This window comes from Cricetulus griseus, chromosome 6, assembly GCF_003668045.3.
Source record: "Cricetulus griseus strain 17A/GY chromosome 6, alternate assembly CriGri-PICRH-1.0, whole genome shotgun sequence".
Classification (NCBI taxonomy): domain Eukaryota; kingdom Metazoa; phylum Chordata; class Mammalia; order Rodentia; family Cricetidae; genus Cricetulus; species Cricetulus griseus.
In genome coordinates, this window is record NC_048599.1 from 75,166,316 (window position 1) to 75,190,711 (window position 24,396).

The window sequence follows — 24,396 nt, forward strand, 5'->3', positions numbered from 1 at the left end:
CTGTCCGAAATGCAGGCTTCATTGAGTGAGAAGTAATCTGTCTCGGCCTGTCAGATGCTACAAGATTTCTGATGGCAATGAAGGGGAGAACGCTTGACTTCCCATCTCCATCCATCTCCTGATTGGTGATAGGAGCAGCCTAGTAGCCTCCCCAATGAGAAATCATACAAGAAGATGGATGGATTGGAGAATACAGAACTTTTCTGCTTGCTTAGCCATTTTCTTCCTTTACTTGAATGCTAAAAAGATGACCATAAAGAGAACAATTTATACTGAGCACATGCTGGGCCTTACCATATTCACTGAATGAGACAGCATGTGATGGGCTTTCCCTACAAGTGTGATGGCTTTCCACTCACTAAGACCCTACAATTAAAGGACATGAAAGTGGGAGATACCATGTGACATCTTTAGGATAATGTACATTAGCAACTATTCTCTTTGTTATGACAGAATATCCCCCAACTTAAAGGAAAAAGGATTTTCTATAGCACACGTTTCAAGAGACACAGGCCATCATGACAGCAAAGGCATTGTAGTGGTCATGCTCCTGGCTGTGTGTTGTGGAACAATCTTTCTGTACACTGTGTAGATGTGTTGCTCTCAATGGTTTAATAATGAGTTGAATGTCCAATGGCTAGGCAGGAGAAGATATAGTCAGGGAAAGCCAGACAGAGAGAACTCTGGGAAGAAAAAGGACAGAGTCACCAAGAGATGCAGGGGGAAGCAAGATGAACATGCCGTATTGAAAAAAAAAGGTACCAAGCCATGTGGTAGAATTTAGATAAGAAATACAGATTAATGTAAATTGTGAGAGCTAGTTAGTAACAAACCAAAGCTGTAATGATATTTTGTTTATGATCTAACAAATAAAGCTTGCCTGAAGATCAGAGTGTAAAGGTAGCCATACTAGTCAGCCATAGAGGCCATGCAGTGGTGACACATACCTTTAATCCCAGCGGCCAGACTAAAAGCTGGGGGGTGGTTGTGCATGTCTTTAATCCCAGCACTAGAGAGGAATATAAGATGGGTGGAGACAGGAGTGTAGTGTATTCAGTCAGCAGTCACACTGAGAACAGGATCACCCCTTTTGGTCTGAGCCTTGCAAGTAAGAACTCTCTAGTGGTTGACTGTTTTGCTTTTCTGATCATCAGCTTGAACCCCAATATCTGTCTCTGGGTTTCTATTATTTGTGCTGCACTAATCTATTAGCCAAGCATTTATAATTTAAGTAAGTGTCTGTGTGGCTATTTGGGAGCCTGCTGGCGAGACAAGACTATTCCACTGACAGCTGGAGCATGAGCTGGGAGCATGAGATGCTGGTTTCATGCTATCAGCTATCAGAAAGCTGAGACCTCAGGACCAGAAGCAGAGACAGCCCATAACTCTTTCACCCTATTCCTCAACCCTACTTCTGCCAGCTAGATCCCATGACCAAAAAGGTTGGACAACCTCTCTAAAATAGTGCCACAAGCTAAGGACAAACTGTTGAAACACATGAAACTGTGGGGGCCATTTCACACTCAAATCATAACAGGGGTTTCCCTCCTCAGCACCATGGAGCATATTATCCAGTCCTGCCTGACTTCTCTGAACCTCAGCTCCTTTTCTGAGCGTGGCATTCCCCCAAGGGCATACCTAGTGCAGATCTCATGACAATCTGCTATCAGGGACCCCTACATGCGTCTCTATCCCCTCCTCCCTTCCTCTTTCTCGCCTCCTTTCCCCATGCTCACCTTCACTCACCTCCTTGTGACCCCCAAACCTAAAGTATTCATTCCTATGTCAGACCCTTGCTTTTGACCCTTCAGCTTGGACAACATATCCCCTCCCCCCAAATCTTCCCATGAGTGTCTGTCTGCCCCTCTTCTTCCTTAAGACCTTTATCCCCTATCAGACCCGTGGAAGCTTTCTGTCATCACACTGGTTAAAACAACCTTTCACTCCACAGCATTCCTTCAAACTTGCACCTAGTTTAATTAGTTAGCATATTTATAGCTATGCACATATATGTGCAGGCAGGCAAAATACTCATACACATTAAATAAAATAAGTAAGTCTTCCAGATAGGCTCATAAAGCAGAGCAGGAGAGTTACCATAGGGTTCAGAGCACAGGACAGGACTTATTTTTCTCCTTGGGAATTTGTTCTTTCTCATCAGAGTGTGATGCTAAGCCTCCTGCTGGGTACGCAGAGATACAGGGAGTCACAGTGAATTCACAGACATGGGGTGGGATGGTTCTCCTCAGCAGACCTGAGGAGCTGCAAATAAGGAGAAGTACGATGGAGCAAGCCCAGGGCTCAACAGGGAGTAAAACAAACTGCTCAGCCTGTAATTCAAGAAGGCAAGGGCAGAGCCTTCCTGTGTCTTACCCCAAACTCCCGTGTTCAAGACTTGAGGGGTCTCTGCAGCTGGATAGCTAGAGAGGATAGCTTTAGTGCTCAATGTCCCAAATTTGACTCTCCGCTCTGCCAAATAACATATCCATGACCCTGGACATATTATTTGACCCCTCTGGGCCAGTTTCTCCATCTGTAAACCAGAACTGGAGATTACCCATTCAAAGCACCTGTCCCACCATAAACACAAACAACGGTGGCTGTCACTGAAATTGTGGCTATTAGTTCATGTCCAAGGGGAAGATACTTGAAGCAAAGATGATAACCGGCTCTGTCCATGGATGACAAACTATTGTAAATCTGGCCAAGCTTCCTGAGCCAGCACTGGCATCCTGGCAGGTGGAAGTGTCTAAAGGAGTCTCTCCCAGCAATGACTGATCCAAACCTCCCCATGTGCCCACACTCATTCTTTGCTTCCATTTACATTTAACTGGCTCTGATAGTTACTCAAGCTAAATACTGCCTGCCCAGAAATACAATGCTTAGTGCACATTAGGAACAAGAGGCTGACTTAGTTACACCTCTGGTATATCTCAAGCACTGTCCTTAGCAATCAATTTGCCATTTTGATGATGCACAATAACTGGCCTATTAAGCTAAGAGTCTGCATTTGTTAAATGCAAGCAAACAAAGCCTGAGTCAACAGTTGCTCCTCTGATTGTAAAAAGCTCCTCTCCCTGAGGACTGTGTGGGAGGTGGACTGCCTTGTTGGGGCAATGGAACTTCTGAGCAGACAGTGGGGAAAAAAACCAATGTTACTAAAATCCCACACCCCACTCAGGCATCACTGTATGAGCCTGAGGTGGGTGCCAAAGAAATTACCTACCCTTCCCTCCAAGGCTGCACACCCAAATAGCAAGTGTCAATAACATTTAATTTGATACTGTTGTTGTTGGAGTTTTTCAGAAGCTTGGAAACAGAAAAGATATGTGACAAAGTTGTGATCCCATAACTCTTTCAAGAATAATGGGAGTTTGAAGAAGGTGACTGTGCTGTAATTGCAGGCACAATATAGACATCGACTATCTGGGGTTTGGAGAAGAACCGATGAGATTGTTACTGGAATTGTGAGAAACTTGGTCCTGACTCCTCTAATAAACCAGGCCAGTTAAACAGATAGGCAATAATGAAAAGTAGAGAAAGATTTATTCAACGTGGCCACACTAGTAAGAGGATCAGAGAAGCCCAGTGACCTCCTGCTTACCCCAGGTCCATCTTCAGGGTTCTAACCTGAGGTTTAGGTTTAAACAGAGAACAAGAGGTAGCATAACTGAGCAGCCCTAACCAAGTCATGGCTCTACCCATCACTGTTGTCTCTGCTTCATTCTCTTCTTCAAGGTGGTCTGACAAGATGTCAGAACTGTGTGAAGTCTCTTTTCCAGACACAAGTTCCCACTCTGTGTGGCATAAGACTTCAGAAATTCCTTCTCCCATCGTGAAATTCCTGGGGAAATTCCAATCCCTTGGACTATAGTTTTGGTAGTCTGTCTTAGTTAGGGTTTCTATTGCTGTGAAAAGACACCATGATGATGTCAACTCTTATAAAAGAAAAACACTTAGCGGGGGTGGATCACTTACAGTTCAGAGGTTCAGTCCATTATCATCATAGTGGGAAGCAAGGCAGCATGCAGGCAGACACAGTGCTGGAGCTTAGAGTCCTTACTTCTTGATCCCAAGCCAACAGGAAGTGAACTGAAACACTGGGTGTGGCTTGAGCATATGAGACCTCAAAGCCCACCTCCATAGTGACACACTCCCTCCAACAAGATCACACCTACCCCAACAAGGCTAATAGTGCCATTCCCTTTGAGGGTCATTTTCTTTCAAACCACCACAGAGTCTAAATAGTCTAATCCCTGGGCTCTTTGGGTACCTTTAGTGTTCAGCATCAGCCACTGGGCTACACTCAGGCCATACCAGAAGTTACTAAGTCAGTTAATTCAGGTGATACAGAGTCATGTCTTACACTTATGCTCACACCCTATTCTTTCATTTCTCATCTCTGCGGCTGTTACCTAGACTCACATCCTGCACTGGAGCAGCTTCTCAATACTTTTTGTGAGGGGTAGTAAGAGCAGGAGTTCTTACAGGATCTCATGTTTCTCAGGCCGACTTTGAAATCACTGGGTAGCCAGGGATGACCTTGAACTTCTGATGCTTCTGTTTCTACCTCCAGAATGCTAAGATTCTAGATGTGAGCCACCATATGAACTTTGTGCAGAGCTGAGGATTGACTGAGGGGTTTCTTCAGCACACTAGGCAAGCACTCTACCAGTTGAACTGCATGCACCATCCGGGTAGAGCTTCTTAAAGACCACAGTCGTCTACCTTCTGATAATCTAGCGCTATGAAGCATGAAACATTCCAATCTCTTGATTGGGCCAATCTGCTCAAAAAGAGGTGGGATCAAAATCCACCCAAGAGCAGGCTAATCCGAATGTGGAAGACGGAGAGGCTCATAGGGCCTGCCCCTATCTAGGGATTTATATAATTAAAGTCTGCTGGTGATGTGAAACATTGCCTTCAGTGGTGTACCCACTGGTAAGGTGTTTATGTTCCTGTAAATAAACTCTCCTCTACATTCTGATAGCACTCATCAGACGGGGACACACACACACACCAGCAAGCACATGTGCGTGCACAAATGCACACACGCACACATGAGCACACACACGTGTAGAAGGAGGGCTGGTTGGCAAGAGGAAGAAGATTATGAGTTATATGAGTTATGAAAATGTCACAGTGAAATCCATCATTGTGTAAGAGAAATATATGCTACTAAAAACATTTTTAAAAAAAACTACTACATATAAAAAACTTAATGGCTCTAGAAATACTTTTAAAAATAATTTTAAAGGAAAAAAATGTCCTTTCTCTTCAATGTCTTTCCCCTGGTAATCTTCTATTAGGTGTGTATCTGCCTGGACTTTTTTTTAGGAATGCATGTATTTGGTACTTTTCTTTTTCACCAATTCACAGAAGAGCTTCATAAAAAGCTTCTGTACTACAAGAGGGACTTTCCTGAAATCACATAAAATACCATCCCTATATGATTCCTCAGAGCCCCATTCACTCAAAATAATGGAAATTTAAATCCAACCATCCTGCCAGGGGAGTATGCTGAGGCCCAGGACTCTAATTTTTGTTGCTGTTATATTTCTGTTGTCCCTGCCTCTGCTGGTTTAATTAGTGCATGGTATCATCTGAAGCAATGTCATTTTTATTCCTGTTATGGCCAGAGGCAGTTAACAGACAATTCACAGTATTTTTGATTCTATAAAACCAGTCAGCTTCTTGCTTTAGCATCTCCACCGAAGAGGACACTCTGAGTCTGAGGCTGCAAGAAAGAAAACACTTTAGGACTAAGGACATCATTCAATGGAGCGCTCCTCTACTAACATGGATAAAGCACTGGGTTCAGTCCCCCGCACTGCCTAAACAGGTCATGGTGACACACTCCTGTAATCCCAGTCCTTGGGAGATAGGTGTAGGCCAGAGACTGGGAGTTCAAGTTGATATTTTTAAAAGATGGACAGAGAGGGAGAGAGAGGGACCAGAAGGGGAGGGAGGACAGAAGATGTTTTCCATATAGGTCTTGGAAAGAGCTCTCCTCTCCTTTCTGAGCTGGTAGTTATGGACTCCAGACTGTTCGAAGTGCTTTGATCATATGCTAAAAATAGATTCAAATATGAAATTCTCTAAGAATTAACTAAAATTTTATTTTTTTAGTAATGAAAAAATAGACTTAAAACCTTGCTTGTTTGAACTCAAGAAGCTAGCCACCAAAACACCAATCAATGAAGTTAAAAAATGGAGTGCAGAACTAAATAGAGAATTCTCAATAGAGGAATCTAAAATGGCTGAAAGACACTTAAGAAAGTGCTCAAAATCCTTAGCCATCAGGGAAATGCAACTCAAAACAACTCTGAGATACAATCTTACACCAGCCAGAATGGCTAAAATCAAAAACACCAATGACAGTCTATTCTGGAGAGGATGTGGAGAAAAAGGAACACTCCTCCATTGCTGGTGGGAGTGCAAACTTATAAGACCACTTTGGAAATCAGTATGGTGGTTTCTCAGGAAAATGGGAATCAGTATATCTCAAGATCCAGCAATTCCTCTCTTGAGCATATACCCAAATAATGCACATTCATACAACAAGGACATATGTTCAACTATGTTCATAGCAGTGTTGTTTGTAATAGCCAGAACCTGAAAGTAACCTAGAGGCCCCTCAACTGAAGAATGGATAGAGAAAATGTGGTACATTTACACAATGGATTATTACTCAGCAGAAAAAAGCAATGGAACCTTGAAATTCGCAAGCAAATGGATGGAACTAGAAGAAACCATCCTGAGTGAGGTAACCCAGTCACAAAAAGACAAACATGGTATGTACTTGCTCATATATGAATTTTAGACATAGAGCAAAGGACTACCAGCCTACAATCCTCTTCATCAAAGGAACTAGGAAACAAGAAGGACTGTAAGAGAAAAATGCATGGACCCCAGAGAATGGAAGGGCCAGGATCTCCTGAGCTAATTGGGAGCATGAGGGTAGGGGAGAGGGAGCTGGCAGAATGAGAGGAGAAGAAGAGGCGGGGAGAGAAGGAATTGGAGGAGCAGAAAGGGTGAGTCGGGGGAGGAATAGAGGAGAGCAGGATGAGAGATACCATAACAGAGAGAGTCATTATAGGTCTGAGGAGACAGCTGGCACTGGGGAGATTCCCATCTACAAGGATGACACCAACTGACAATCTAAGCACTGGTGGAGAGGCTACCCTAAATGCCCTTCCCCTATAATGAGATTGATGACTAGAGCCCTCATCCAGTGTCTGATGGAAGCAGAGGCAGACACCCACAGATATACACTGAACTGAACTCTGGAACCCAGTTGCAGAGAGGGAGGAATAAAGAGCAAGGGGATCGGGACCAGGCTGGTGAAACCCACAGAAGCAGCTGACCTGAACAAGGGGGAGCACATGGACCCCAGACTAACATCTGGGAGGCCAGCACGGGACTGATCCAGACCCCTGAATGTGGATGTCAATGAGGGGGCCTCAGTACTCTATGGAGCCCCTGGTAGTAGATCAATATTCTTCCCTGGTGTAAGAAGGGACTTTGAGAGCCCATCCCACATGGAGGGATGCTCTCTAAGCCTGGACACATGTGGGAGGGCCTAGGCCCTGCCCAGGATGATATGACAGACTTTGGGGAGCCCCCATGGAGGACCTTACCCTCCCTGGGGAGCAGAGATAGGATGAAGTGGGGGGTTGGGGAGGGGAGGGAGAGGGAAAAGGGATTGACATGTGAAGCAAGCTTGTTTCTTATTTGAACTAATAAAAAAAAAGTTATCTAGTACCAACAACAAAAAAAAATCTTGCTTGTTAACCAGCTTTCGGTCACTGTGGCAACATATTTAAGAAAAACAGCTTAAAGGAGAAAAGAGTTCCTTTTGCTCATAGTTTCAAAGGTTTCAGTCCATCATCATTTGGTTCCAGGTTCCTGGGTCCTAGAGAGGCAGAATACCATGCTGGAAGCAGGTGTCAAAGAAAGTTGTCCACCTCCTGGCAGGCAAGAGATGGAGAGAGGAGAGCGGTGGTACAAGAATGGTCACAAACTCATGCCTCTGACACCTAGTTCCTCCAATGGGATCCTTTGTTCAACAGTATCCACCACCTCTCAGAATCTCATTCAGTGGTGAATACACCATCAGACTAACCCATGAGATCCAATCACCCCTTAAAAGCTCACAGCTTGCTGACAAGCCCTCAGCACATAGGTTTTTTTTTTTGGGGGGGGGGACATTTGAGAGTCAAACCACAGCATTGCTGTGTCAGTACTCTCATAGCTTTTAGGGAAATCTGACACATGCCCTAATTCTCAATCTTTAGGTTTTAATACTACAGTTCTGTGATAGGTCCCAGAGGCCTGCCACAGAGATGCAAGATCTTGGGTCATCATGCACTGGCTTTCCAAAATGGAGAAGTTAGTGTGGATAACCTGGAAATGTCCTACCCCAGGTTGGGACCTGGTTGTTCCACTGTAGAGCTGTGCCAACTTGAGGCATTCACATAAGTTCTCTGAATCCTATTTGCTCTTCTGTACTTAGGGGTCGTAACGTCGCCTAGGAGTCCTTGTAAGGAGATGCCAGCTGCTTTACATGTAGTGAGCCTGCACATGTGATTGACAGTCAGTGTCTGTTGTCAGAAATGACCATGCCTCTGTCCCCACACACAATTTCTGACCATTTCCCAGCAACACAACTTCAGCCCTCGCCCCCCCCCCCAACCAAAACAAATCACAAGGAATGGCTTGGACAAACAGAGGGAGGATTTACTAACCTTGGAAAGGACTCTATGGCTGAGGAAGGGAGGACACCAGGCAAGCCCTCTGTGGGCAGACGTTGCCAGGAAGCGTTGCTCAGGGTGGAAAGTATTCCCAGTCCCTCCCAGATGGCCAGACTCCCACTTCTCAGCTTCTCGCTCCTTCTTCAACCTCTCCAGCCCTGGCTGGGCTTCTCTTTCCTGAGAAACACAAACAGGCAGCAGAGAAAATGCAGGCTGCCTTTGAGCTTGTTCCAGGCAAACCCTAAATCATCCTGCCCTGGGGCAAGGCGAGGAGATGTTTGCTCTCCTTGCCCTGCCCTTGTCCCCCACCCGCAATCTTCAGCATTCTTTCTGTGTGCTTTATTAATAGGAAACAATGGTAAGCGGTAGAAAAATTGGGCAGCTCCCTGTTTTCTTCCCTTTACCCAAATCAAGGTCTCAAATGGCAGCCTTCATTAATCTGTCAGTCAGAACTAAGCAAATGTATGGAAACGCTGGATCTGCTAACCCCTGGAACTACAAAGACAAGTCTTGTTGTTGTTGCAGGGCAGAGGGAACGCCATCACCATTTACTCAGACCCAAGGTGATGTGTCACTCTGTCATGTAGTACACAGCAAATAAATGATGGATCATGCTGCTTGGTTTTGATTTTTATTGGCTCCCATAGAAGATACACAAAATGCTTTTGGTTGAGTTCTTACAGGCTAGCTCTGCCTGCTGTATTCACTGTCAGAGAGCTTTCATTATTATTTTAAAAGGAATACAAGACTATACTTTTTTGAAACTCCCAAAAATGTTGGGGGGGAGGGATAGGGAATGATGGTCCCATGCAGAGCTCCCTTTAATAGCACCTGCTTTGTCACTAGCAAAGGCTGGAATCTTTGTCTCCAACAGGACCATTCAGATTTCTCCTTCCTGAAATGTAAAATCACAAATGAAAGGTGAATTGGGGCATCTTGTAGCCACAGCCATGATAGAAGCCTCCTGTTAACACGGTGATGGCAACATCTGTAACCTCAGCATTCAGGAAGCCAAGAAAGGAGGCTCTTTGAGTTCAAGACTAGCCTGAGCTACATAGTAACTCCTGTCTCAAAAAAAAAAAAAAAAAAAGACACAAGAACAACAATTCCTGCTTACAGATGTCTATACAACACAGCATTTATCTGTCCCTGTTGGCTTCGGTTCTTTCACAAAGCAATAGCTTGCTATTGATCCCAGTGTGATGCCTGCACATTATACAGTCATACACAGGCAAGTGTTCAAAGTGCCACATTCTTTGTTATTCAGTATCTCACCTTAATATGTGCCACAATACACACACATACACACAGGGAGGGGGAGCTCTGTGAAAATGTATACAGTTAAAATATAACCATTGTCTATGTAGCTGGGTGTGGGGTTTTTAATATTGATTAAAACCACTACATTCTGGAGCCAGTATTTCACCTGCAATACTGTTATTAATCCCATAATCTCATCTGAGTCGGAATACTCCTGTGAACAAGCAAGAGTGTCTCATTTTGGAAAGGAGAAAACCAAGATGGAAAAACTGCTGCTTAGTCCAGGCAGGCTCGTAGATTCTAAACAGCCATGAGGAGCATTGTTGCTCCCAGCTCCATAGACCTCTAAAGGGAAACCGCCAAGGTGCATAGGGAGCTCTGATGTGTGGGCCTGGTTACCTGATGGGAGTGAGGATATCCAGCATGGAGGCATGAAGGCAAGAGAAGCACTTTGTTTCTTACTGCTCCCTCTTGAGCATCTCAGGGTCATTTTATGGCTTGTCTTCTTTCTTCTTTCCTTTCTTTTTCTTTCTTCCTTCCTTCCTTTCTTTTATTTCACTCAGAAAAATATACTGCCTTTGTCTCTCTGGCTCCCTTTGATTAGTTCTTTTGGTAACCAACAGAAACAGCCAGACAGAGAAAACTATTTCACAATAGTCTTGCAATGCCACTACCCGCCCCCGCCCCTACTGACACACACTCGTTTTCCTGAAAAGCAAGATAGAAAGTACATCAAATAGGAGGTGGGGGGGGGTTGGGATGTTCCAACCCTTTAGCAACTCTCGGGTTTCTCTCTCTATTCTCATGACTGGGGTTTTAGTGGATGTTGTAACACAAATGAAGCATACACAGGCTTGTGGACGATAGTAAGGTTTGGGGGACCTCAAAGGGAAACCTGAGGTGACAGAGGGTGTAGATGTGAGCAGCACTGAGCAAAGTTCCCTGGAGCTGGGCTGGGGATGGCGGTCATCATGTGACTCACTGAGGTAGGAGTCAGTAAAATGCATTCCTGTTGCAGGACAATTGGGAAGCAGCCATGTACCCAAGACATGTCTCACATCTCTCTGAAGGCAGTTTTTCTCTTCATCAAAAGCAGTCATTCACCTTGCCTTGTTATGCTATCTTGACAGGTTGAAACTCCGGTCAGATTAGCAAAACTATTGAGAACTATATATCACTATCATAATTCCCCAGCCGTTCTTCTGCAATTCCTTATGCTAGGTGCCCCTAGACCCATAGCCAGTCTTTAATCTCAGCAGGAAACAGCCTCCAGGGTTTCTTTCTTCCTTTTTCCTTTGGGGAGATAAAAGGCATCTGGAGATACTCCAAAGCCAGTATCAGTGTCATAACAAATGTGCCCAGCCCCACTGGGACACCTTTTCTGTGACAACTCAAGAGTTGATTCCAGGGGAGAAGAGGTCAAAACCACAGGGGAACCGACAGCCAGTTTTCTACTCCATCCTTGCCGAGACAAATCTGGGACCACAGAGATAGGACTATCCTCACAGCTATCAGTCCACCCCTTTGTTTGCCAACCATTCTGAACCCAGTAATAAATTATTAATCCTAGGAGCCCACCCTCCTTGGACCTCATCTCCCTGTGAGTTGTCCTGGACTTAACAGCACAGGGGAGGAGAGATTCAGGGTGCAAAGTACCAACTTCAGACAAGCTTGGAAGGGACAATGCACCAAAATCAAGGGGAAAGTCGCCTTTGCTGACTATCCAGGGAGCTTCTGAGGTCCAAGATCAATGATATACAGGCTGTGTACTATACCCCTTATCCAAATGTATGGCCCCGGAAGTGTTTCAGATGTTGACACATTGTGGATTTTGGAACACATGCTTATATCTGTTATGAGACATCGTGGGAATTCTCTCCCCCCCCCCACCCTCACACCCCAGCCTAAACACAAAAATCACTTATGCATGTTCATATATGCTTTATATGCTTAGCCTGAAGGTAACTTTATGCAATGTCCTTAACGCACCTGTGTTTTGACTGCAACCCATCACATGAGGTCAGGTGTGGAATTTTTCATTTGTGATGTCATGTCTGTGTTCAAAATGTTGTGGACTTTGTAGCATTTTGAACTTGGGATTTTTGGATTAGGGATGCTCATCCTATGTTGTGATTAGCATAACTTGAAGTGTTCAGCAGACTGTATGTAGTTGGTGCTCTTCCTTTGTTCCATAGTAGCAGTCTTGGAGGCCAAGCCTAGCTTCCCTATTTTCCTATCAATTAAATGGGGATGAGAAGCAGGTGTTAAAAATGGGGTGCATAGAAAGGCTCTCGACATCCTCCTGGAAGGCAGCACACATGCTGGAAATATTAAATCTCATCCACCAGAACATCTCCATGGGCTCCCCAATCCTACACCTGGAGAAGCCTGGATTAGGAGCTGAAATGGAGGGGTCGGCAATGCGAATGTGTTCTACACGATGTGACAAGGGAAATTTCTCCCTTTTCTCTACAAAGAAGAAAGGAGAAGAGAGGAGAGGAGGGCACATGGAAAGGGTGAAGTGAGGTGACAAGACCCTCAGAGCTCCAGAAAACTCATTGAGCACCTGATACATGACAGAAAAGGCCTGGTTATAGAACTTCATATCTGGACCTGTGAGGTGGCTGAGCAGGTAAAGACACCTGCCAACAAGCCTAAGGACCCAAGTTCGATTCCTAACACCCACATAGTGGAAGGAGAGAGCTGACTCCTGAAAAATGTCCCCTGACTTCCATTTGTGGCACACATAAGGGCACCCATGCATGTGCATGTACACACACACACACACACACACACACACACACACACACACACACACACACACACGTAGTGGTATACTGGTAATAGCAGTTCTGGGGAGGCAGAGACAGGAGGATTTTTGTCACTCATACTTATGGCTTGTAGAAGATTAGAATCATCAGTTTGTCTCATTTTAAGCCACAAGTTTGTGTCATTGTGCTGTACTAATGATGTCAAACAAAAACTACAATTTGTCAGGTTTTTGACCTCTTAAAAAGTCAATGTTTTAAGTGACCTCATTTATGGAAGGCTTCAGAACACAAAATAGTGTTAACATTAAAAACTCCAGGGTTTATTGCTGTTTTGTTTATGATATTGAGGAAGTGGGATAAACCTAGTTGTCCATCTATTGATGAATGGATGATGCAAACGAGAAGGAAGGAAGGAAGGAAGGAAGGAAGGAAGGAAGGAAGAAAAAGAGACCTGTTAGAAGTGGGAGGAGACCCACAGAGGCAAGCTTGAAGGGCAAAGCTCCAGGGATGCTACAAGTTAGGAGAATGCCTTTGCATATTTCCAGCCAGGATAGGACTTTGGATACAGAGAGGCCACATGCAGGTGGCAGCCAGTTCATACCATTGTCACGATCACGGCTGTCACCACAGGAGGCACAAAATGGTTTGGGGGGCAAAGTCTGGAGCTGAGGAAGCTGGTGCATTTTAAACGAGGACTGCACCACAGAGAAAGCTGGACCCACCTCTTTGTAGAAGCAGGAAGCCTCTGTGTTCACTATTCCCCCAGGCCAGCATCCTCAAGCTCTCCTGTCCCCTTCTGTCTCCCTGCCAGCTGCTTTGCAATCCAGGGGCACTGCCCTTCCCTGGGTCCGGAGTCCCTTCATCTCCCACCAGAGCTGCTGGGTATTCTGAGGACAGTCTCCTGCACTACGGTGAGCCCCCAGTTATAAATTACTTACCTGCTGGCCATCATTTTAACATAAATGGATTTTAAAAAGCAGCAAAGGAATATATTTTCATTTGGAGTTAAAGCATCCATTTTTTATTTGAGCCAAGCCTGATCTAGGAGAGATGGCAGAAGAATAGCTCCGAGGCTAATAGAGTTAATGATTATGATGGAGATCCCAGGAGCTGCGATATTTCACTTGCAGTCGCCTCCATCCCAGCTCTGCTGCCTGCAGTACTTCTTTTTCCCTTTCACGTCCACTTCCATTAACACCCACTGCAGATGATGGAACCATTATGATAATATCTCTGCTCTCCGCAGCCTCGATTGGTCTTGACACATTATCACCCTAAGAGCTCAGCCACATCGCACTAAGTCCTATTTATAATAACACTTGGCAGGAGCCACCAAAATAAAACCTGGTACTCATGGGCCACCTCTCATCGGAGGAAATCAGAAAGCTTTACAAGCTTAATTAAGCTTCAGCGTCTATGTGACTGATGAGACTCAGGCCTGGGGAAGCTGGAGAGGCGCAGAATCACTAATTGCACACTGGGTAAAGCTCTAAGCAGCTACGAAGATCAAAATCAACAAAGCTGGGGAGAGTCACTGCTTCTAGCACAGAATGCTTGTTGAGTGAATTTCTTTAAGGTGGGTTTCGACAATACAAGGGTGATGGAGGGGTGTGGAAGTTCCCACCCCGTGCCTCTCATCTAGGGAGGGGCCTAGCATTTGCTTCATTCATCAAAAGAGGATTAATCAAATTCAAATGTCTTCAAAATGAAGAAGTGGAGTGCCTGAAAAACGCGGTGATGCACCCTTGGGTACTTGGCCACTGTACTCACTTATTGTTCCCTCTTTTGTCCCTTGCCCCTCAAACTGGGACTTAAAAGTCTTAATGTGCCCTCCAAGATCATCTTAGCATCTGCCTCCTCGGGGAAGTTTCCCTGGACTTCCCTGGCAGGGTCAGTTACTCCTTGTTCTGAGCACCAATGTTCTTTCTTAAAATAAAGTGCCAAGATTGTGATAGCAAGCAATAAAATTTTATTGAGCAATTACTAAATGTGGAAGATACATCTCATCTACACAGCAATGAAACATGGAACTGTTATCTTCTCTTCACAGATGAGTTAACAGACCCGGAGAGGAGAGGTGATTTTCTTTAGGTTCAAGCCAGCCTGGCTATAGTGCACATGTTCCCAAAGACCAAAAGCACAGGCACCCCAGCAGTCCAGCTCTGATTAAGGAGATATTTACATGTCTGCCCCGCTCTCTAGTTTGCATGTTCTCCTGTAAGGGCACATAGCATATAGAAACAATATGCAAACAATTGTGAATCAAACACAAGGGAAACCCAGGGAAGAGCAGCCATTTGCCTGTGAACTCAGGCAAACAGAAACTAAGAACTCTGGCTCCTTCTCCTCTGCTACCCTGGCAGTGTGGACTTAAGTCACCTTTCCCCTACAGGATGCCTGCCCCAGTTGCAGGCCTCCCATCTATATCTGAACCACACCAATTGAATCAGTTACTTTTCCATGCCTGTGACCAAAGTACCCAAGAACAATCTAAGGGGGAGGGGTTCTTTTAGCTCACAGTTTCACAGGGTTCAGCTAGTCATCCTTGACCCTATTGATTCCAAGCCTACAATTTAGCAGAACACCATGGTGGTGTTGGAGGTCACTCAGTGGTGGCAGACAAGATACAGAAGGTAGAGAAAGGACACTCTACCCCCAATGCCTAGCCCTGAAGTCTTATGTCATCTTCTCAAGTTAGGACTCAAAAATAGTTTAGTTGCTAAACTAATTTGCCCATGCTCTCCTCTTTAGAACAAGTATGAGTATCCAGCCAGTGAATAAACACACCTTCTTCAAACACAGGTCCAAAAGTGAGCTACCTGGAATAAAGAGACTCAAACATGTTAGTGTGGATTGAAGGGGTTTGTGTCAACTCTTTCTTTTCAGGAATACTTTGTATTCTTAAAAGTGGGACTCACTCAGACACATGGGGGTTAATATACTTAATAACTGTTTTGTCCTCTGGTCTTGCCTGAGCTAGCAAGCTTTGACTGGAACCAGAAATTTGTAGTCTCCTCTTGCCCACACTTTCCATGGTTTCAGTTACTCTCCAGCCTGAAAATGCTAGATGGGAAGTTCTAGAAATAATTCATAAGTCTTTAAATTGTGTGCCACTCTGAGTAGTGTAATGAGATCTCCCATTCTAGATACAAAGTATCCTTTAGCCCAGGTTATTCATGTTGTATATGCTGCCTACCTGAGGCAAACCTTTACCAGATTGACTATCATAGTATTATGGCACTCTTTAACAATCCCAAAACTCATTAGTAACAGCATAGAAGGCACCAGGGCATAAAATGAGTAAACTGTATGGCAGTGCAGCAGAGCATATATGGAAAATAAAAGGAAATGGGGGATTCAGTATTATGTAAGGCCTCAGGCATTCACTGGAGAGTTTGGAAGATAATTCCTTTTGGAAAAGAAGGACTGCCTTTGACAGCCCATACACATGGGGATGAGATCAGCTAAGCAATCCTTGTGTTAATGGGGGGAAGGTTGGAGGAGCGACTCACGTGGAGTCCACAGGCTGTTGTCTTCTCTCACTCTCCATCTTATTTTTCTATATAAGATCTCTCACTGATGCTGAGTTTGTCATTTTGTCTAGGCTGGCTGGTCAGTGAAACCCGGGATCTTACTGTCTTCATACCACAACACTGGGTCTACAGGCACATACCACCACACCCGGCTTTAATGTGACTTTCATGGACTGAGATAGCTCTCCAGCCACAGTTAAACGATTCTTGGAAGACACACACATCATGTGTGTCTTCCCAAACTATAGTATTTTAGTTAGGGTTTCTATTGCTGTGAAGAGAAACCATGACCAGGCCAACTTTTATAAAGGAAAATATTTCACTGGGGCCAGCTTATAGTTCAGAGGTTTAGTCCATTATCACAATGGTGAAAAGCAAGCCAGCATGCAGGCAGACATGGTGCTGGAGGAACTGAGTGATCCACATCTTGATCCACAGGCATTCGAAGGAAAACTGTGTACCACACTGGGCATAGCTTGAGCATATGAGACCTCAAAGCCTGCCTCCACAGTGACACATCTCCTCCAACAAGGTCACACCTACTGCAACAAGGCCACACTTCCTAATAGTGGCACTCTCTCTGTGCCAAGCATTCAAATACATGAGTCTATGGGAGCCATACCTATTGAAACCACCACATACAGCAAGGTCAATTAAAGTAGAACACTCTTCAGACAGAAAGGTACTATGCTTTCCTGGAAGAGAAAATGGAGAATAAAGACTGCCTTAATCTGAACTGTTACAACAGAGCAGCATAGCCTAAGTAGCTCAAAAAGCAAATAGTATTTATCAGTCTTCTGAAGACTGAGAAGTCCAAGAGCAAGGTGCATGAGATTTATTGTCTTTTGAAGGCACTCCTACCGGTTCATACCCAGACCAGGTCTTCATATGACCAAAAGAGCACCAGATATGGGACCATTTTTACAAGGACATTAATCCCACTCATGACAGGATCATGACTTTTATGATCCAATCGCTTTCCAGAAGCCCCCACAGCTAATACAGTGACAATAGAGTTAGTAATCCAATACATAAGCTTGGAAGAGACACAAATGTCTAGCCCATGACAAACACAAACAATGGAATTATAGTTCAATTAGAAAGCTGTTCAAGGTTAACAGTGTTGGCAAACATTGGAGTCATGGAACCAATTTGGAATCAGAGTAAATGTTAAGGATCCTCTTTCCCTTCTCTTCCACCCGTACTGTTTATGGGAGCAATGTATTGCTTTATTGGGACAGGGTCTCACCAAGTAGCCTAGGCTGGCCTGCAATTTACAATCCTGCTTCCACCTCCAGGAAAGAGGGATCCACTGGTGTGCACCACCGCATTCTGCTTCCTGTCTTACTTTTGTGGAAGCACCAAAAAGGGTGCACTTGGGCATCTCTGTCTTTGAGAAGGGTCTGTAACTCAGCAGAAAATCTAGCAAAAGTTAGAATGAAGGAGGTCAGGTGGAAAGACAGCAATGAGCAGGTTGCCTGCAGCTACCTGGAGGCTCCCGGCTTTTAACATGTGTTCACTGGAGCCAGGCACATGACAAATGCCTGCCATCCTAGCCACCAAAGAAGCCAAGGGCACTGAGAAAGAAAGAACTTATGCTACACATTGAGGTCAGGACCACAGCCAGGACACGAAGGAAAATCCTTTACCATTTCACTCAGTAGCAATTCCAAAGAATGTTTCAAGGCAAACTTTAGTTTGAGTTGAATCTTTGATTCAATGTAATCATTCTTATACTTGACATTGCCTCCACTATTTATAATATATAAAAGGTTCTGGAACCTCAGCTATGTCACTTGGCAGCCATGTGACACCAGGCCAGTAACGTCTGGCTGTGCTTCTCTTTTGCCATCTGTACAATGAGGACAATGATAATATTTGTTGGGGGGGGGCTACATGGATGAATAAAGTCCATGCTGGGCTGAGTCCCACACCACACCCATAAGTGAGGACTCAATAAGGGCCTGCTAATGCTGTTGTTATGGTTACTGTTAATATTTCACTTTAGCTGCATAACAACCTGTAAGTTAGATGCGATTTATTGTCCTCATTTCTTGTTGAGGAATTGAAATGCATGGAAGACAAAAGCTAGCCTAAGGAACAAGTCAGAAAATGGAAACGCCTGACTCAGAAGGTATTCCAACTTCAAGCCTCAGTCTCTGCTCCCAGCGCTCACCCTACTTCTTCTGTAGCCCAGGAAGTGCAGTCCTATGAGCCTGATCATTGTTCACATAGGACTGCAGGCAGTTTTGAATATATTGGAGGTCTAAGCTCCAGGAGTATTGAGAAAGTCTTAAAAGAGCAAATAGGCTATTTGGGGATAGGTGAGTGGCACCTCAACACTAAGCAACTGCCATAAGTTAAAAAAAAAAAAAAAAAAAAGATGGCATCTCCCTGGAACAGAGCCTCCAGGCGTCTTCAGGCGTCAAAGCGAAGCAGCTAGAAGGGCTATCAGCTAACAGGGAAACAGAGGCAGGTCTGTAATCACATCTAACAATCAAGCGTCCCTGTAAATCCAACTGCATTCCACTCTGCAAGGCGTGTTTGTGTGTGCTTCCTTTCACTACTTACTCCTCTGGTTTTCTGCCACTCTGCATTTTGACTGCTAGAGTTTTTATACATTCATCCTGCCCTGGTAAAGAGTATGCTCAGTCCTGGGGCTAAGACAAGGGCTGCTCAATGGTAAAGTCAGCTCATCATCTGAAGTATGAAATCTTAGCCTGCTTCTTCATGCTTCAGTTTCTTCAGTGCCCTTAAAATGATCATGAGGGTCTGGAATTCGAGATGGCTGGTTTTGAAGTCAGCTTTCCCAGAATAATAATCACATGCTTGCTTCCCTCACATTCCTTATGCAGAGGCCTCACCAGTATTTTTTTTTTTTTCGTTTTAAGAACTTCAAAGAAAAGTTACTTTGCATCCTGTAGCAGTGGGATATTTAAAGAAACAAATTTGATAACGCTATTTGCAGAGTTTCATCTTATTCCAGATTAATCAGCAAATTGTTAATGAACACCCACTAAGTGCCAGCCTTTGTGCCCTGACCACATTAAACAATGGCAGACTCCCCATGTAGTTTACAATGATCCACCACTGGGAGCTGCACATTCACAGCTTCTGCTAACAGCCAAAAACACAAAGCCACCAAGCACTTTGAATTGCCCCATCGCCCTCAAGTCATAACTTGGCCCACGGTGGCATCTAGTATTCTGAGTTTAACTTAATCATGCACTGTAAAACATAGTTCTCTAATTAGATGATGTTCTGATTATTCCCACAAGGTGGAGCTCTTGCTTACAGTTTGCCCACACCAAATCCAATGCAGGGAAGGAAACAAAACAAAAAAAACTACCACCCAGAAAGTTACACCAAAAGACAAAAATGAAATTCAAAGAATTCAGTACCTATTTCATGTAATAAACCACATTAACTGGTAAATGAAATAAAAATTTGATAAGAGCTATCCCTGCTCTCTAGGGAAAGAGGAGGGGGGAGCTTGCACAAGGCAAGAATAGTCTTTAATAAATTAATATATTGTGGGGATCTACATGGGAGGCATTGTAACCCTTTTATCAGATAAGAGCTATAAAAAGCCCTTGACCAGGAATACATTCAACAAAGACCCCACACTTCAGTCAGTACACACACGGGTGGAAAAGAAACCCATGATGGTGTATGTCTTGGGTCAGCGATGTTTTGGGAGGCCTGTGTCTCTACTCTGTCACAAGCACTACACAGTCTACCCTATAACTCCAGAATAAATACACACAGTGCAGCAGATGTAAGACAGCTGAAACCCCTCATGTGCACTGAGTAAAGTAAAAGGAGAGGAAAGAATCACAGCATGAAATGAACTGATTTTAAACTCTGGGAGTAAGGCTGCAGGAGAAGCCGAGGGGCAGAGAACCTGCCTAGCATGCACTGGTCCTAGGGTGGTTCCCTAGCACTACCAGCTCTGGCTCTCAGGAGGACTGTGCCCTCACAGCCCCAGTCTTAGGACTACGAATCTCCAGTTTGGAATCTGGGATACAAGAAGGGAAGGGAAAGAGCCAGTTTGTTTCCAAGGGATTTTCTGGCAGATTGAACCCAAGAAGATCTGGACAAAGATGCATTGGTTTTTGCGGTGGTTTTTTTGTTTGTGGTTTTCCTCCACTGACCCTCTTCCCACTCTTCGTTTTTCCTTTACACTAAACTAGTAAGCCAAATGTTATTTGTTTTCCTTTCTTTGGGTGAGATTTATAATTGGTAATAAAGTGACCGACTAAATGACAACTTAAAAATAAATTGAGAATGTTGGCAATGGATGCTTGTATCTGTCTACATATCGCTATTTCTATATATTGAGCTTTCTTTAAAAAGAGAAAACCAAGTGGCGTGTGACCAGGAGACCTGACTTGGATGTTCAACTTCCACAGGAAGGTTTAATTCCCAACATCCTTGGAAAAAGTCAGAGGCCAATCTCATTGCTCTTAAACCTGCAGTGACCCATACTGGGGAGCTTGCTCTAAAGAGGGGTTGTAGGTTCAAAGTCATTGGCTACAGATGGTTCCTCTCCGAGCTGGAGTCATATCCTCTAGGGCTAGAGACATTCCCGGGAATTTACATAAGGCATCGTGAATCATAGCAAGTGAGGCTGCAAAAAGACCCGCCCTGATCCTTGCCCTGCAGTACCTGTATCACGGTGGGGGTCTGTCTCAAGTTTCCAGGAGAGCGGACACAGTCCAATCAAAGGGACTAGGCGATCACCCAACTCCCACCAGAGCCCTGGACTCACAGTTACCTCCGGGCCCTTGATTTGGTCTCTGGCCCTCCCGCTCCGACGCCCCCGCACGGACGCCGCCAACCCAGCTTCCTCCCCGCCCAAAGTCCTGGACCTAGCGTGGGGCCACCTCTCGCTCCTGGAAGGATTGGTTGCCGCTTTAAGGGGAAGAGGAGAGGAAGGGGCGGGGGAGTGGGGGGCGGGGAGAGGCAGTAGAGGAGGGGGAGGGGGATCCCCCTCGCTCCCACGTGGTCCCGGCGCCTGTGAATCGCGCCCGCCGGAGGGTCTCACAGCGAAATACAAAAGCAGCTGGGAAGCCACGGCGAGGCGAGTTCCCAGCGCCCGAGCAGAGCGCTGGCCAGAGCCCCGCAGAGCTCCGCGGCCGCGATGGGGCTCCGGTACCCCAAGTCCCGGAGCCAGCCAGAAGCCGGGCCCGCCTCACCGCCCGCACCCGGGAGCCCGGGCTTGGCTTGAAGCGGCGGCGGTGGCACCGGCGCGCCGGCAGGAGCATGGGGCGAAGGATGCGGAGCGCCGCTGCCGCCGCGGGGCTCTGGCTGCTGGCGTTGGGCTCGCTGCTGACGCTATGGGGAGGGCTTCAGCCACCACGGACCGAGCTGCCAGCCTCCTGGCCGCCCGAAGATCGACTCGCCCGGCTTCCGACCCAGAGTGGCAGCCCCGCGCCCGAGCCGCGCTTCCCTCTACCCCCGCCCCTAGCGTGGGACGCCCGCGGCGGCTCCCTGAAAACTTTCCGGGCGCTGCTCACCCTGGCGGCCGGCGCAGATAACCCGCCTGGGAGGCACCCGGACCATCTCGGACCGCACGTGCCAGCCGGGCTGCCCGAGCCCGCGGAGCGCTCTGCGGTGCACGGGGGCGTCTTCTGGAGCCGCGGCCTGGAGGAGCAGGTGCCCCGGGGCTTTTCCGAAGCCCAGGCGGCAGCGTGGCTCGAAGTGGTGCGGGGTGCTCGGGTAGTGGCCCTGGATCGCGGAGGCTGCGGACGTAGTTCCAACCGCCTAGCCCGCTTTGCCGACGGCACCCGTGCCTGTGTACGCTATGGCATCAACCCGGAGCAGATCCAGGGCGAGGCCCTGTCCTACTATCTTGCGCGCCTGCTGGGCCTCCAGCGCCACGTGCCGCCGCTGGCACTGGCTCGGGTGGAGGCTCGGGGCGCTCAGTGGGCGCAGGTGCAGGAGGAGCTGCGCGCCGCGCACTGGACCGAGGGCAGTGTAGTGAGCCTGACGCGCTGGCTGCCCAACCTAACCGACGTGGTGGTACCCGAGCCCTGGCGATCAGAAGACGGCCGTCTGCGCCCACTGCGCGACGCTGGGGGCGAGCTGACCAACCTCAGCCAGGCAGAGCTAGTGGACCTGGTACAATGGACCGATCTGATCCTCTTCGATTACCTGACGGCCAACTTCGACCGGCTCGTAAGCAACCTCTTCAGCTTGCAATGGGACCCACGCGTTATGCACCGCGCTACGAGCAACCTGCACCGTGGACCGGGAGGGGCGTTGGTCTTTCTGGACAATGAGGCGGGTTTGGTGCACGGCTACCGGGTGGCCGGCATGTGGGACAAGTATAACGAGCCGTTGTTACAGTCAGTGTGTGTGTTCCGAGAGCGGACTGCAAGGAGAGTCTTGGAACTGCACCGAGGTCAAGACGCGGCAGCCCGGCTGCTGCGCCTCTACACTCGCCACGAACCACGTTTCCCAGAGCTGGCCGAGCTCGCAGACCCCCATGCTCAGCTGCTACAGCGCCGCCTTGACTTCCTCGCCAAGCACATTTTACACTGCAAGGCCAAATACGGCCGCCGGCCTGGGGACTTAATGGCACTCCGAGGAAGAGAGGGACTGGGATATGAATGATGAAGGTTAAGGCTGTTTTCTCTGCGACAGGCTAGGACCAACCAGCCAACGCCCACCCAGTGACCTGATCGCGAAGCTGTCTAAAAACTTGTGTTTTACCCACTTGCCCCTTTCTTTTCCTGCCAGACGGTTTCCTTTCCAAGTTCTGGAAGGGCAAACTCATCGAAGCAGGAAGTGTAACACTCCCTCCACCCAGTTTATTAAAAGGATTCTTTTCTGTGTTTGTGTGGAGATTGGATCCGAAGAAACTGGCTGCTGGGGTTTGGCCCCCGAATGGGAGTCTCTATGGGAGATGCAGTCCATTCTTGTCGCCGCCCCCCACCCACCCACCCCTCCCCCCGCGCAACCCTTTCCCAAAAAAGGAAAACTTCCGTTTGAGCCCTTGAGCTAATTCTATTTCCTATCACCATACGGGTGGAACCAGAGCCGGCTGTGACTTGGGCTGGTGGAGCCCCCTTCCTGTGTTCTCCCTTTGTTCCAGCGCCACGATGGAGAGATAACTGTTCCAAGCTGGGGGACAGCTCTGGATAGGACAAAGAACAAGACTTCCCCGCCCCGGGGAGCCCTACAGACCCTGGCAATTTGTCTGACTCATTCCCCAACTCCCATCATGTTGGCCTGAAGGCTATGAATTCAGGACTAGTTGTATGCAGAGTCAGTAATGAATTTCTTCCTGTTTCTCCCAGCTGACCAAAAATATGACAATGATGATGTTCACCAGAAGAAAAAAAAAATCAATTCCATGCACTTTACTTTGTTTTTAATTTTTTAGTAAAAGAAACTTTTTTATTTGACAGATTTTGCCTTCTATGTATATATGTGCATAAATTGTGGTGTAAATAGACTAAACAAACTTATATTTCAATAAAAGGGAGTTTAAAGTTTAGAATTTAATCCCCATGGTTTGATCTGATTGAGGTTCCTGATCTCATCTACTTTGGGAATAAGGGTTCAGTTTTCTCTGGCTAGTGGGTGTGCCTTGTAAAACAAAGGATGCAGATCCGCCCCCTTTGTGGTTGTGGTTGGGGGAATCAAACAAAGGCCAAGAGTGGCGTCCCTGTCTTCACTCCAGTGAACCCTAGGACTAGAAAATTGAGTTCAGCCAGGAAGGGGAGGAAGGGAATAGGGACAGATGAAAGAAAGGTGCTCCATTTCCTAGCAAATAAAACTGAAATGAAAGATTTCACTGTAATATATTCCTATATTAATCATTTGGTAAATATGATAGAACCAGATGTGCGGACTAAAACATGACAAATGCCCCTGTTAAACTTCACTGCAGTGGTCATGTGCTGCAGGTCATTTTCAATGTAATTACCATGCAACACAATGTGTGCAGATAAACTGAGCACATACTGCAAACAGGTAGAGTGTGTTATAAATTAATTCTGCCTTTTAATCTCTGGCATACATTCTACTACATTTAAGAGATAATCTCCAACATCTGGACCCCTCTGGTGC

The 24,396-nt window shown here is 46.3% G+C and overlaps 1 protein-coding gene and 1 long non-coding RNA gene across 5 annotated transcripts in view; one reads left to right on the plus strand and one right to left on the minus strand.

Annotated features, from left to right (window-relative positions):
- LOC118237704 overlaps positions 1 to 21,255 on the minus strand; it is a 37,398-nt gene extending 16,143 nt beyond the window's left edge. Inside the window, exons 1-3 of one of the 4 annotated variants that reach the window (XR_003486605.2) lie at positions 20,986 to 21,251; positions 8,748 to 8,930; positions 3,528 to 3,908 (exon numbers count right to left, since the gene is read on the minus strand). This is a non-coding gene — a long non-coding RNA (uncharacterized LOC118237704). Of the gene's footprint in view, positions 1 to 3,527; positions 3,909 to 8,211; positions 8,578 to 8,747; positions 8,931 to 20,985 lie in introns of those variants that run through there. The other 3 variants (XR_003486603.2, XR_003486606.2, XR_004770589.1) reach the window with 3 other exon arrangements.
- A 46-nt stretch (positions 21,256 to 21,301) lies between these two features.
- Fjx1 (four-jointed box kinase 1) lies at positions 21,302 to 23,829 on the plus strand. Its single transcript, XM_027422389.2, has one exon. The coding sequence runs from the start codon at positions 21,583 to 21,585 to the stop codon at positions 22,933 to 22,935; it is 1,353 nt and encodes a 450-aa protein (XP_027278190.1). The 5' UTR covers positions 21,302 to 21,582; the 3' UTR covers positions 22,936 to 23,829.
- The last annotated feature ends 567 nt before the right edge of the window (positions 23,830 to 24,396 follow it).

Coding starts and splice junctions, on each gene's coding strand:
- Fjx1 (XM_027422389.2), top strand. CDS start 21,583: ATGGGGCGAAGGATGCGGAGCGCCGCTGCCGCCGCGGGGCTCTGGCTG.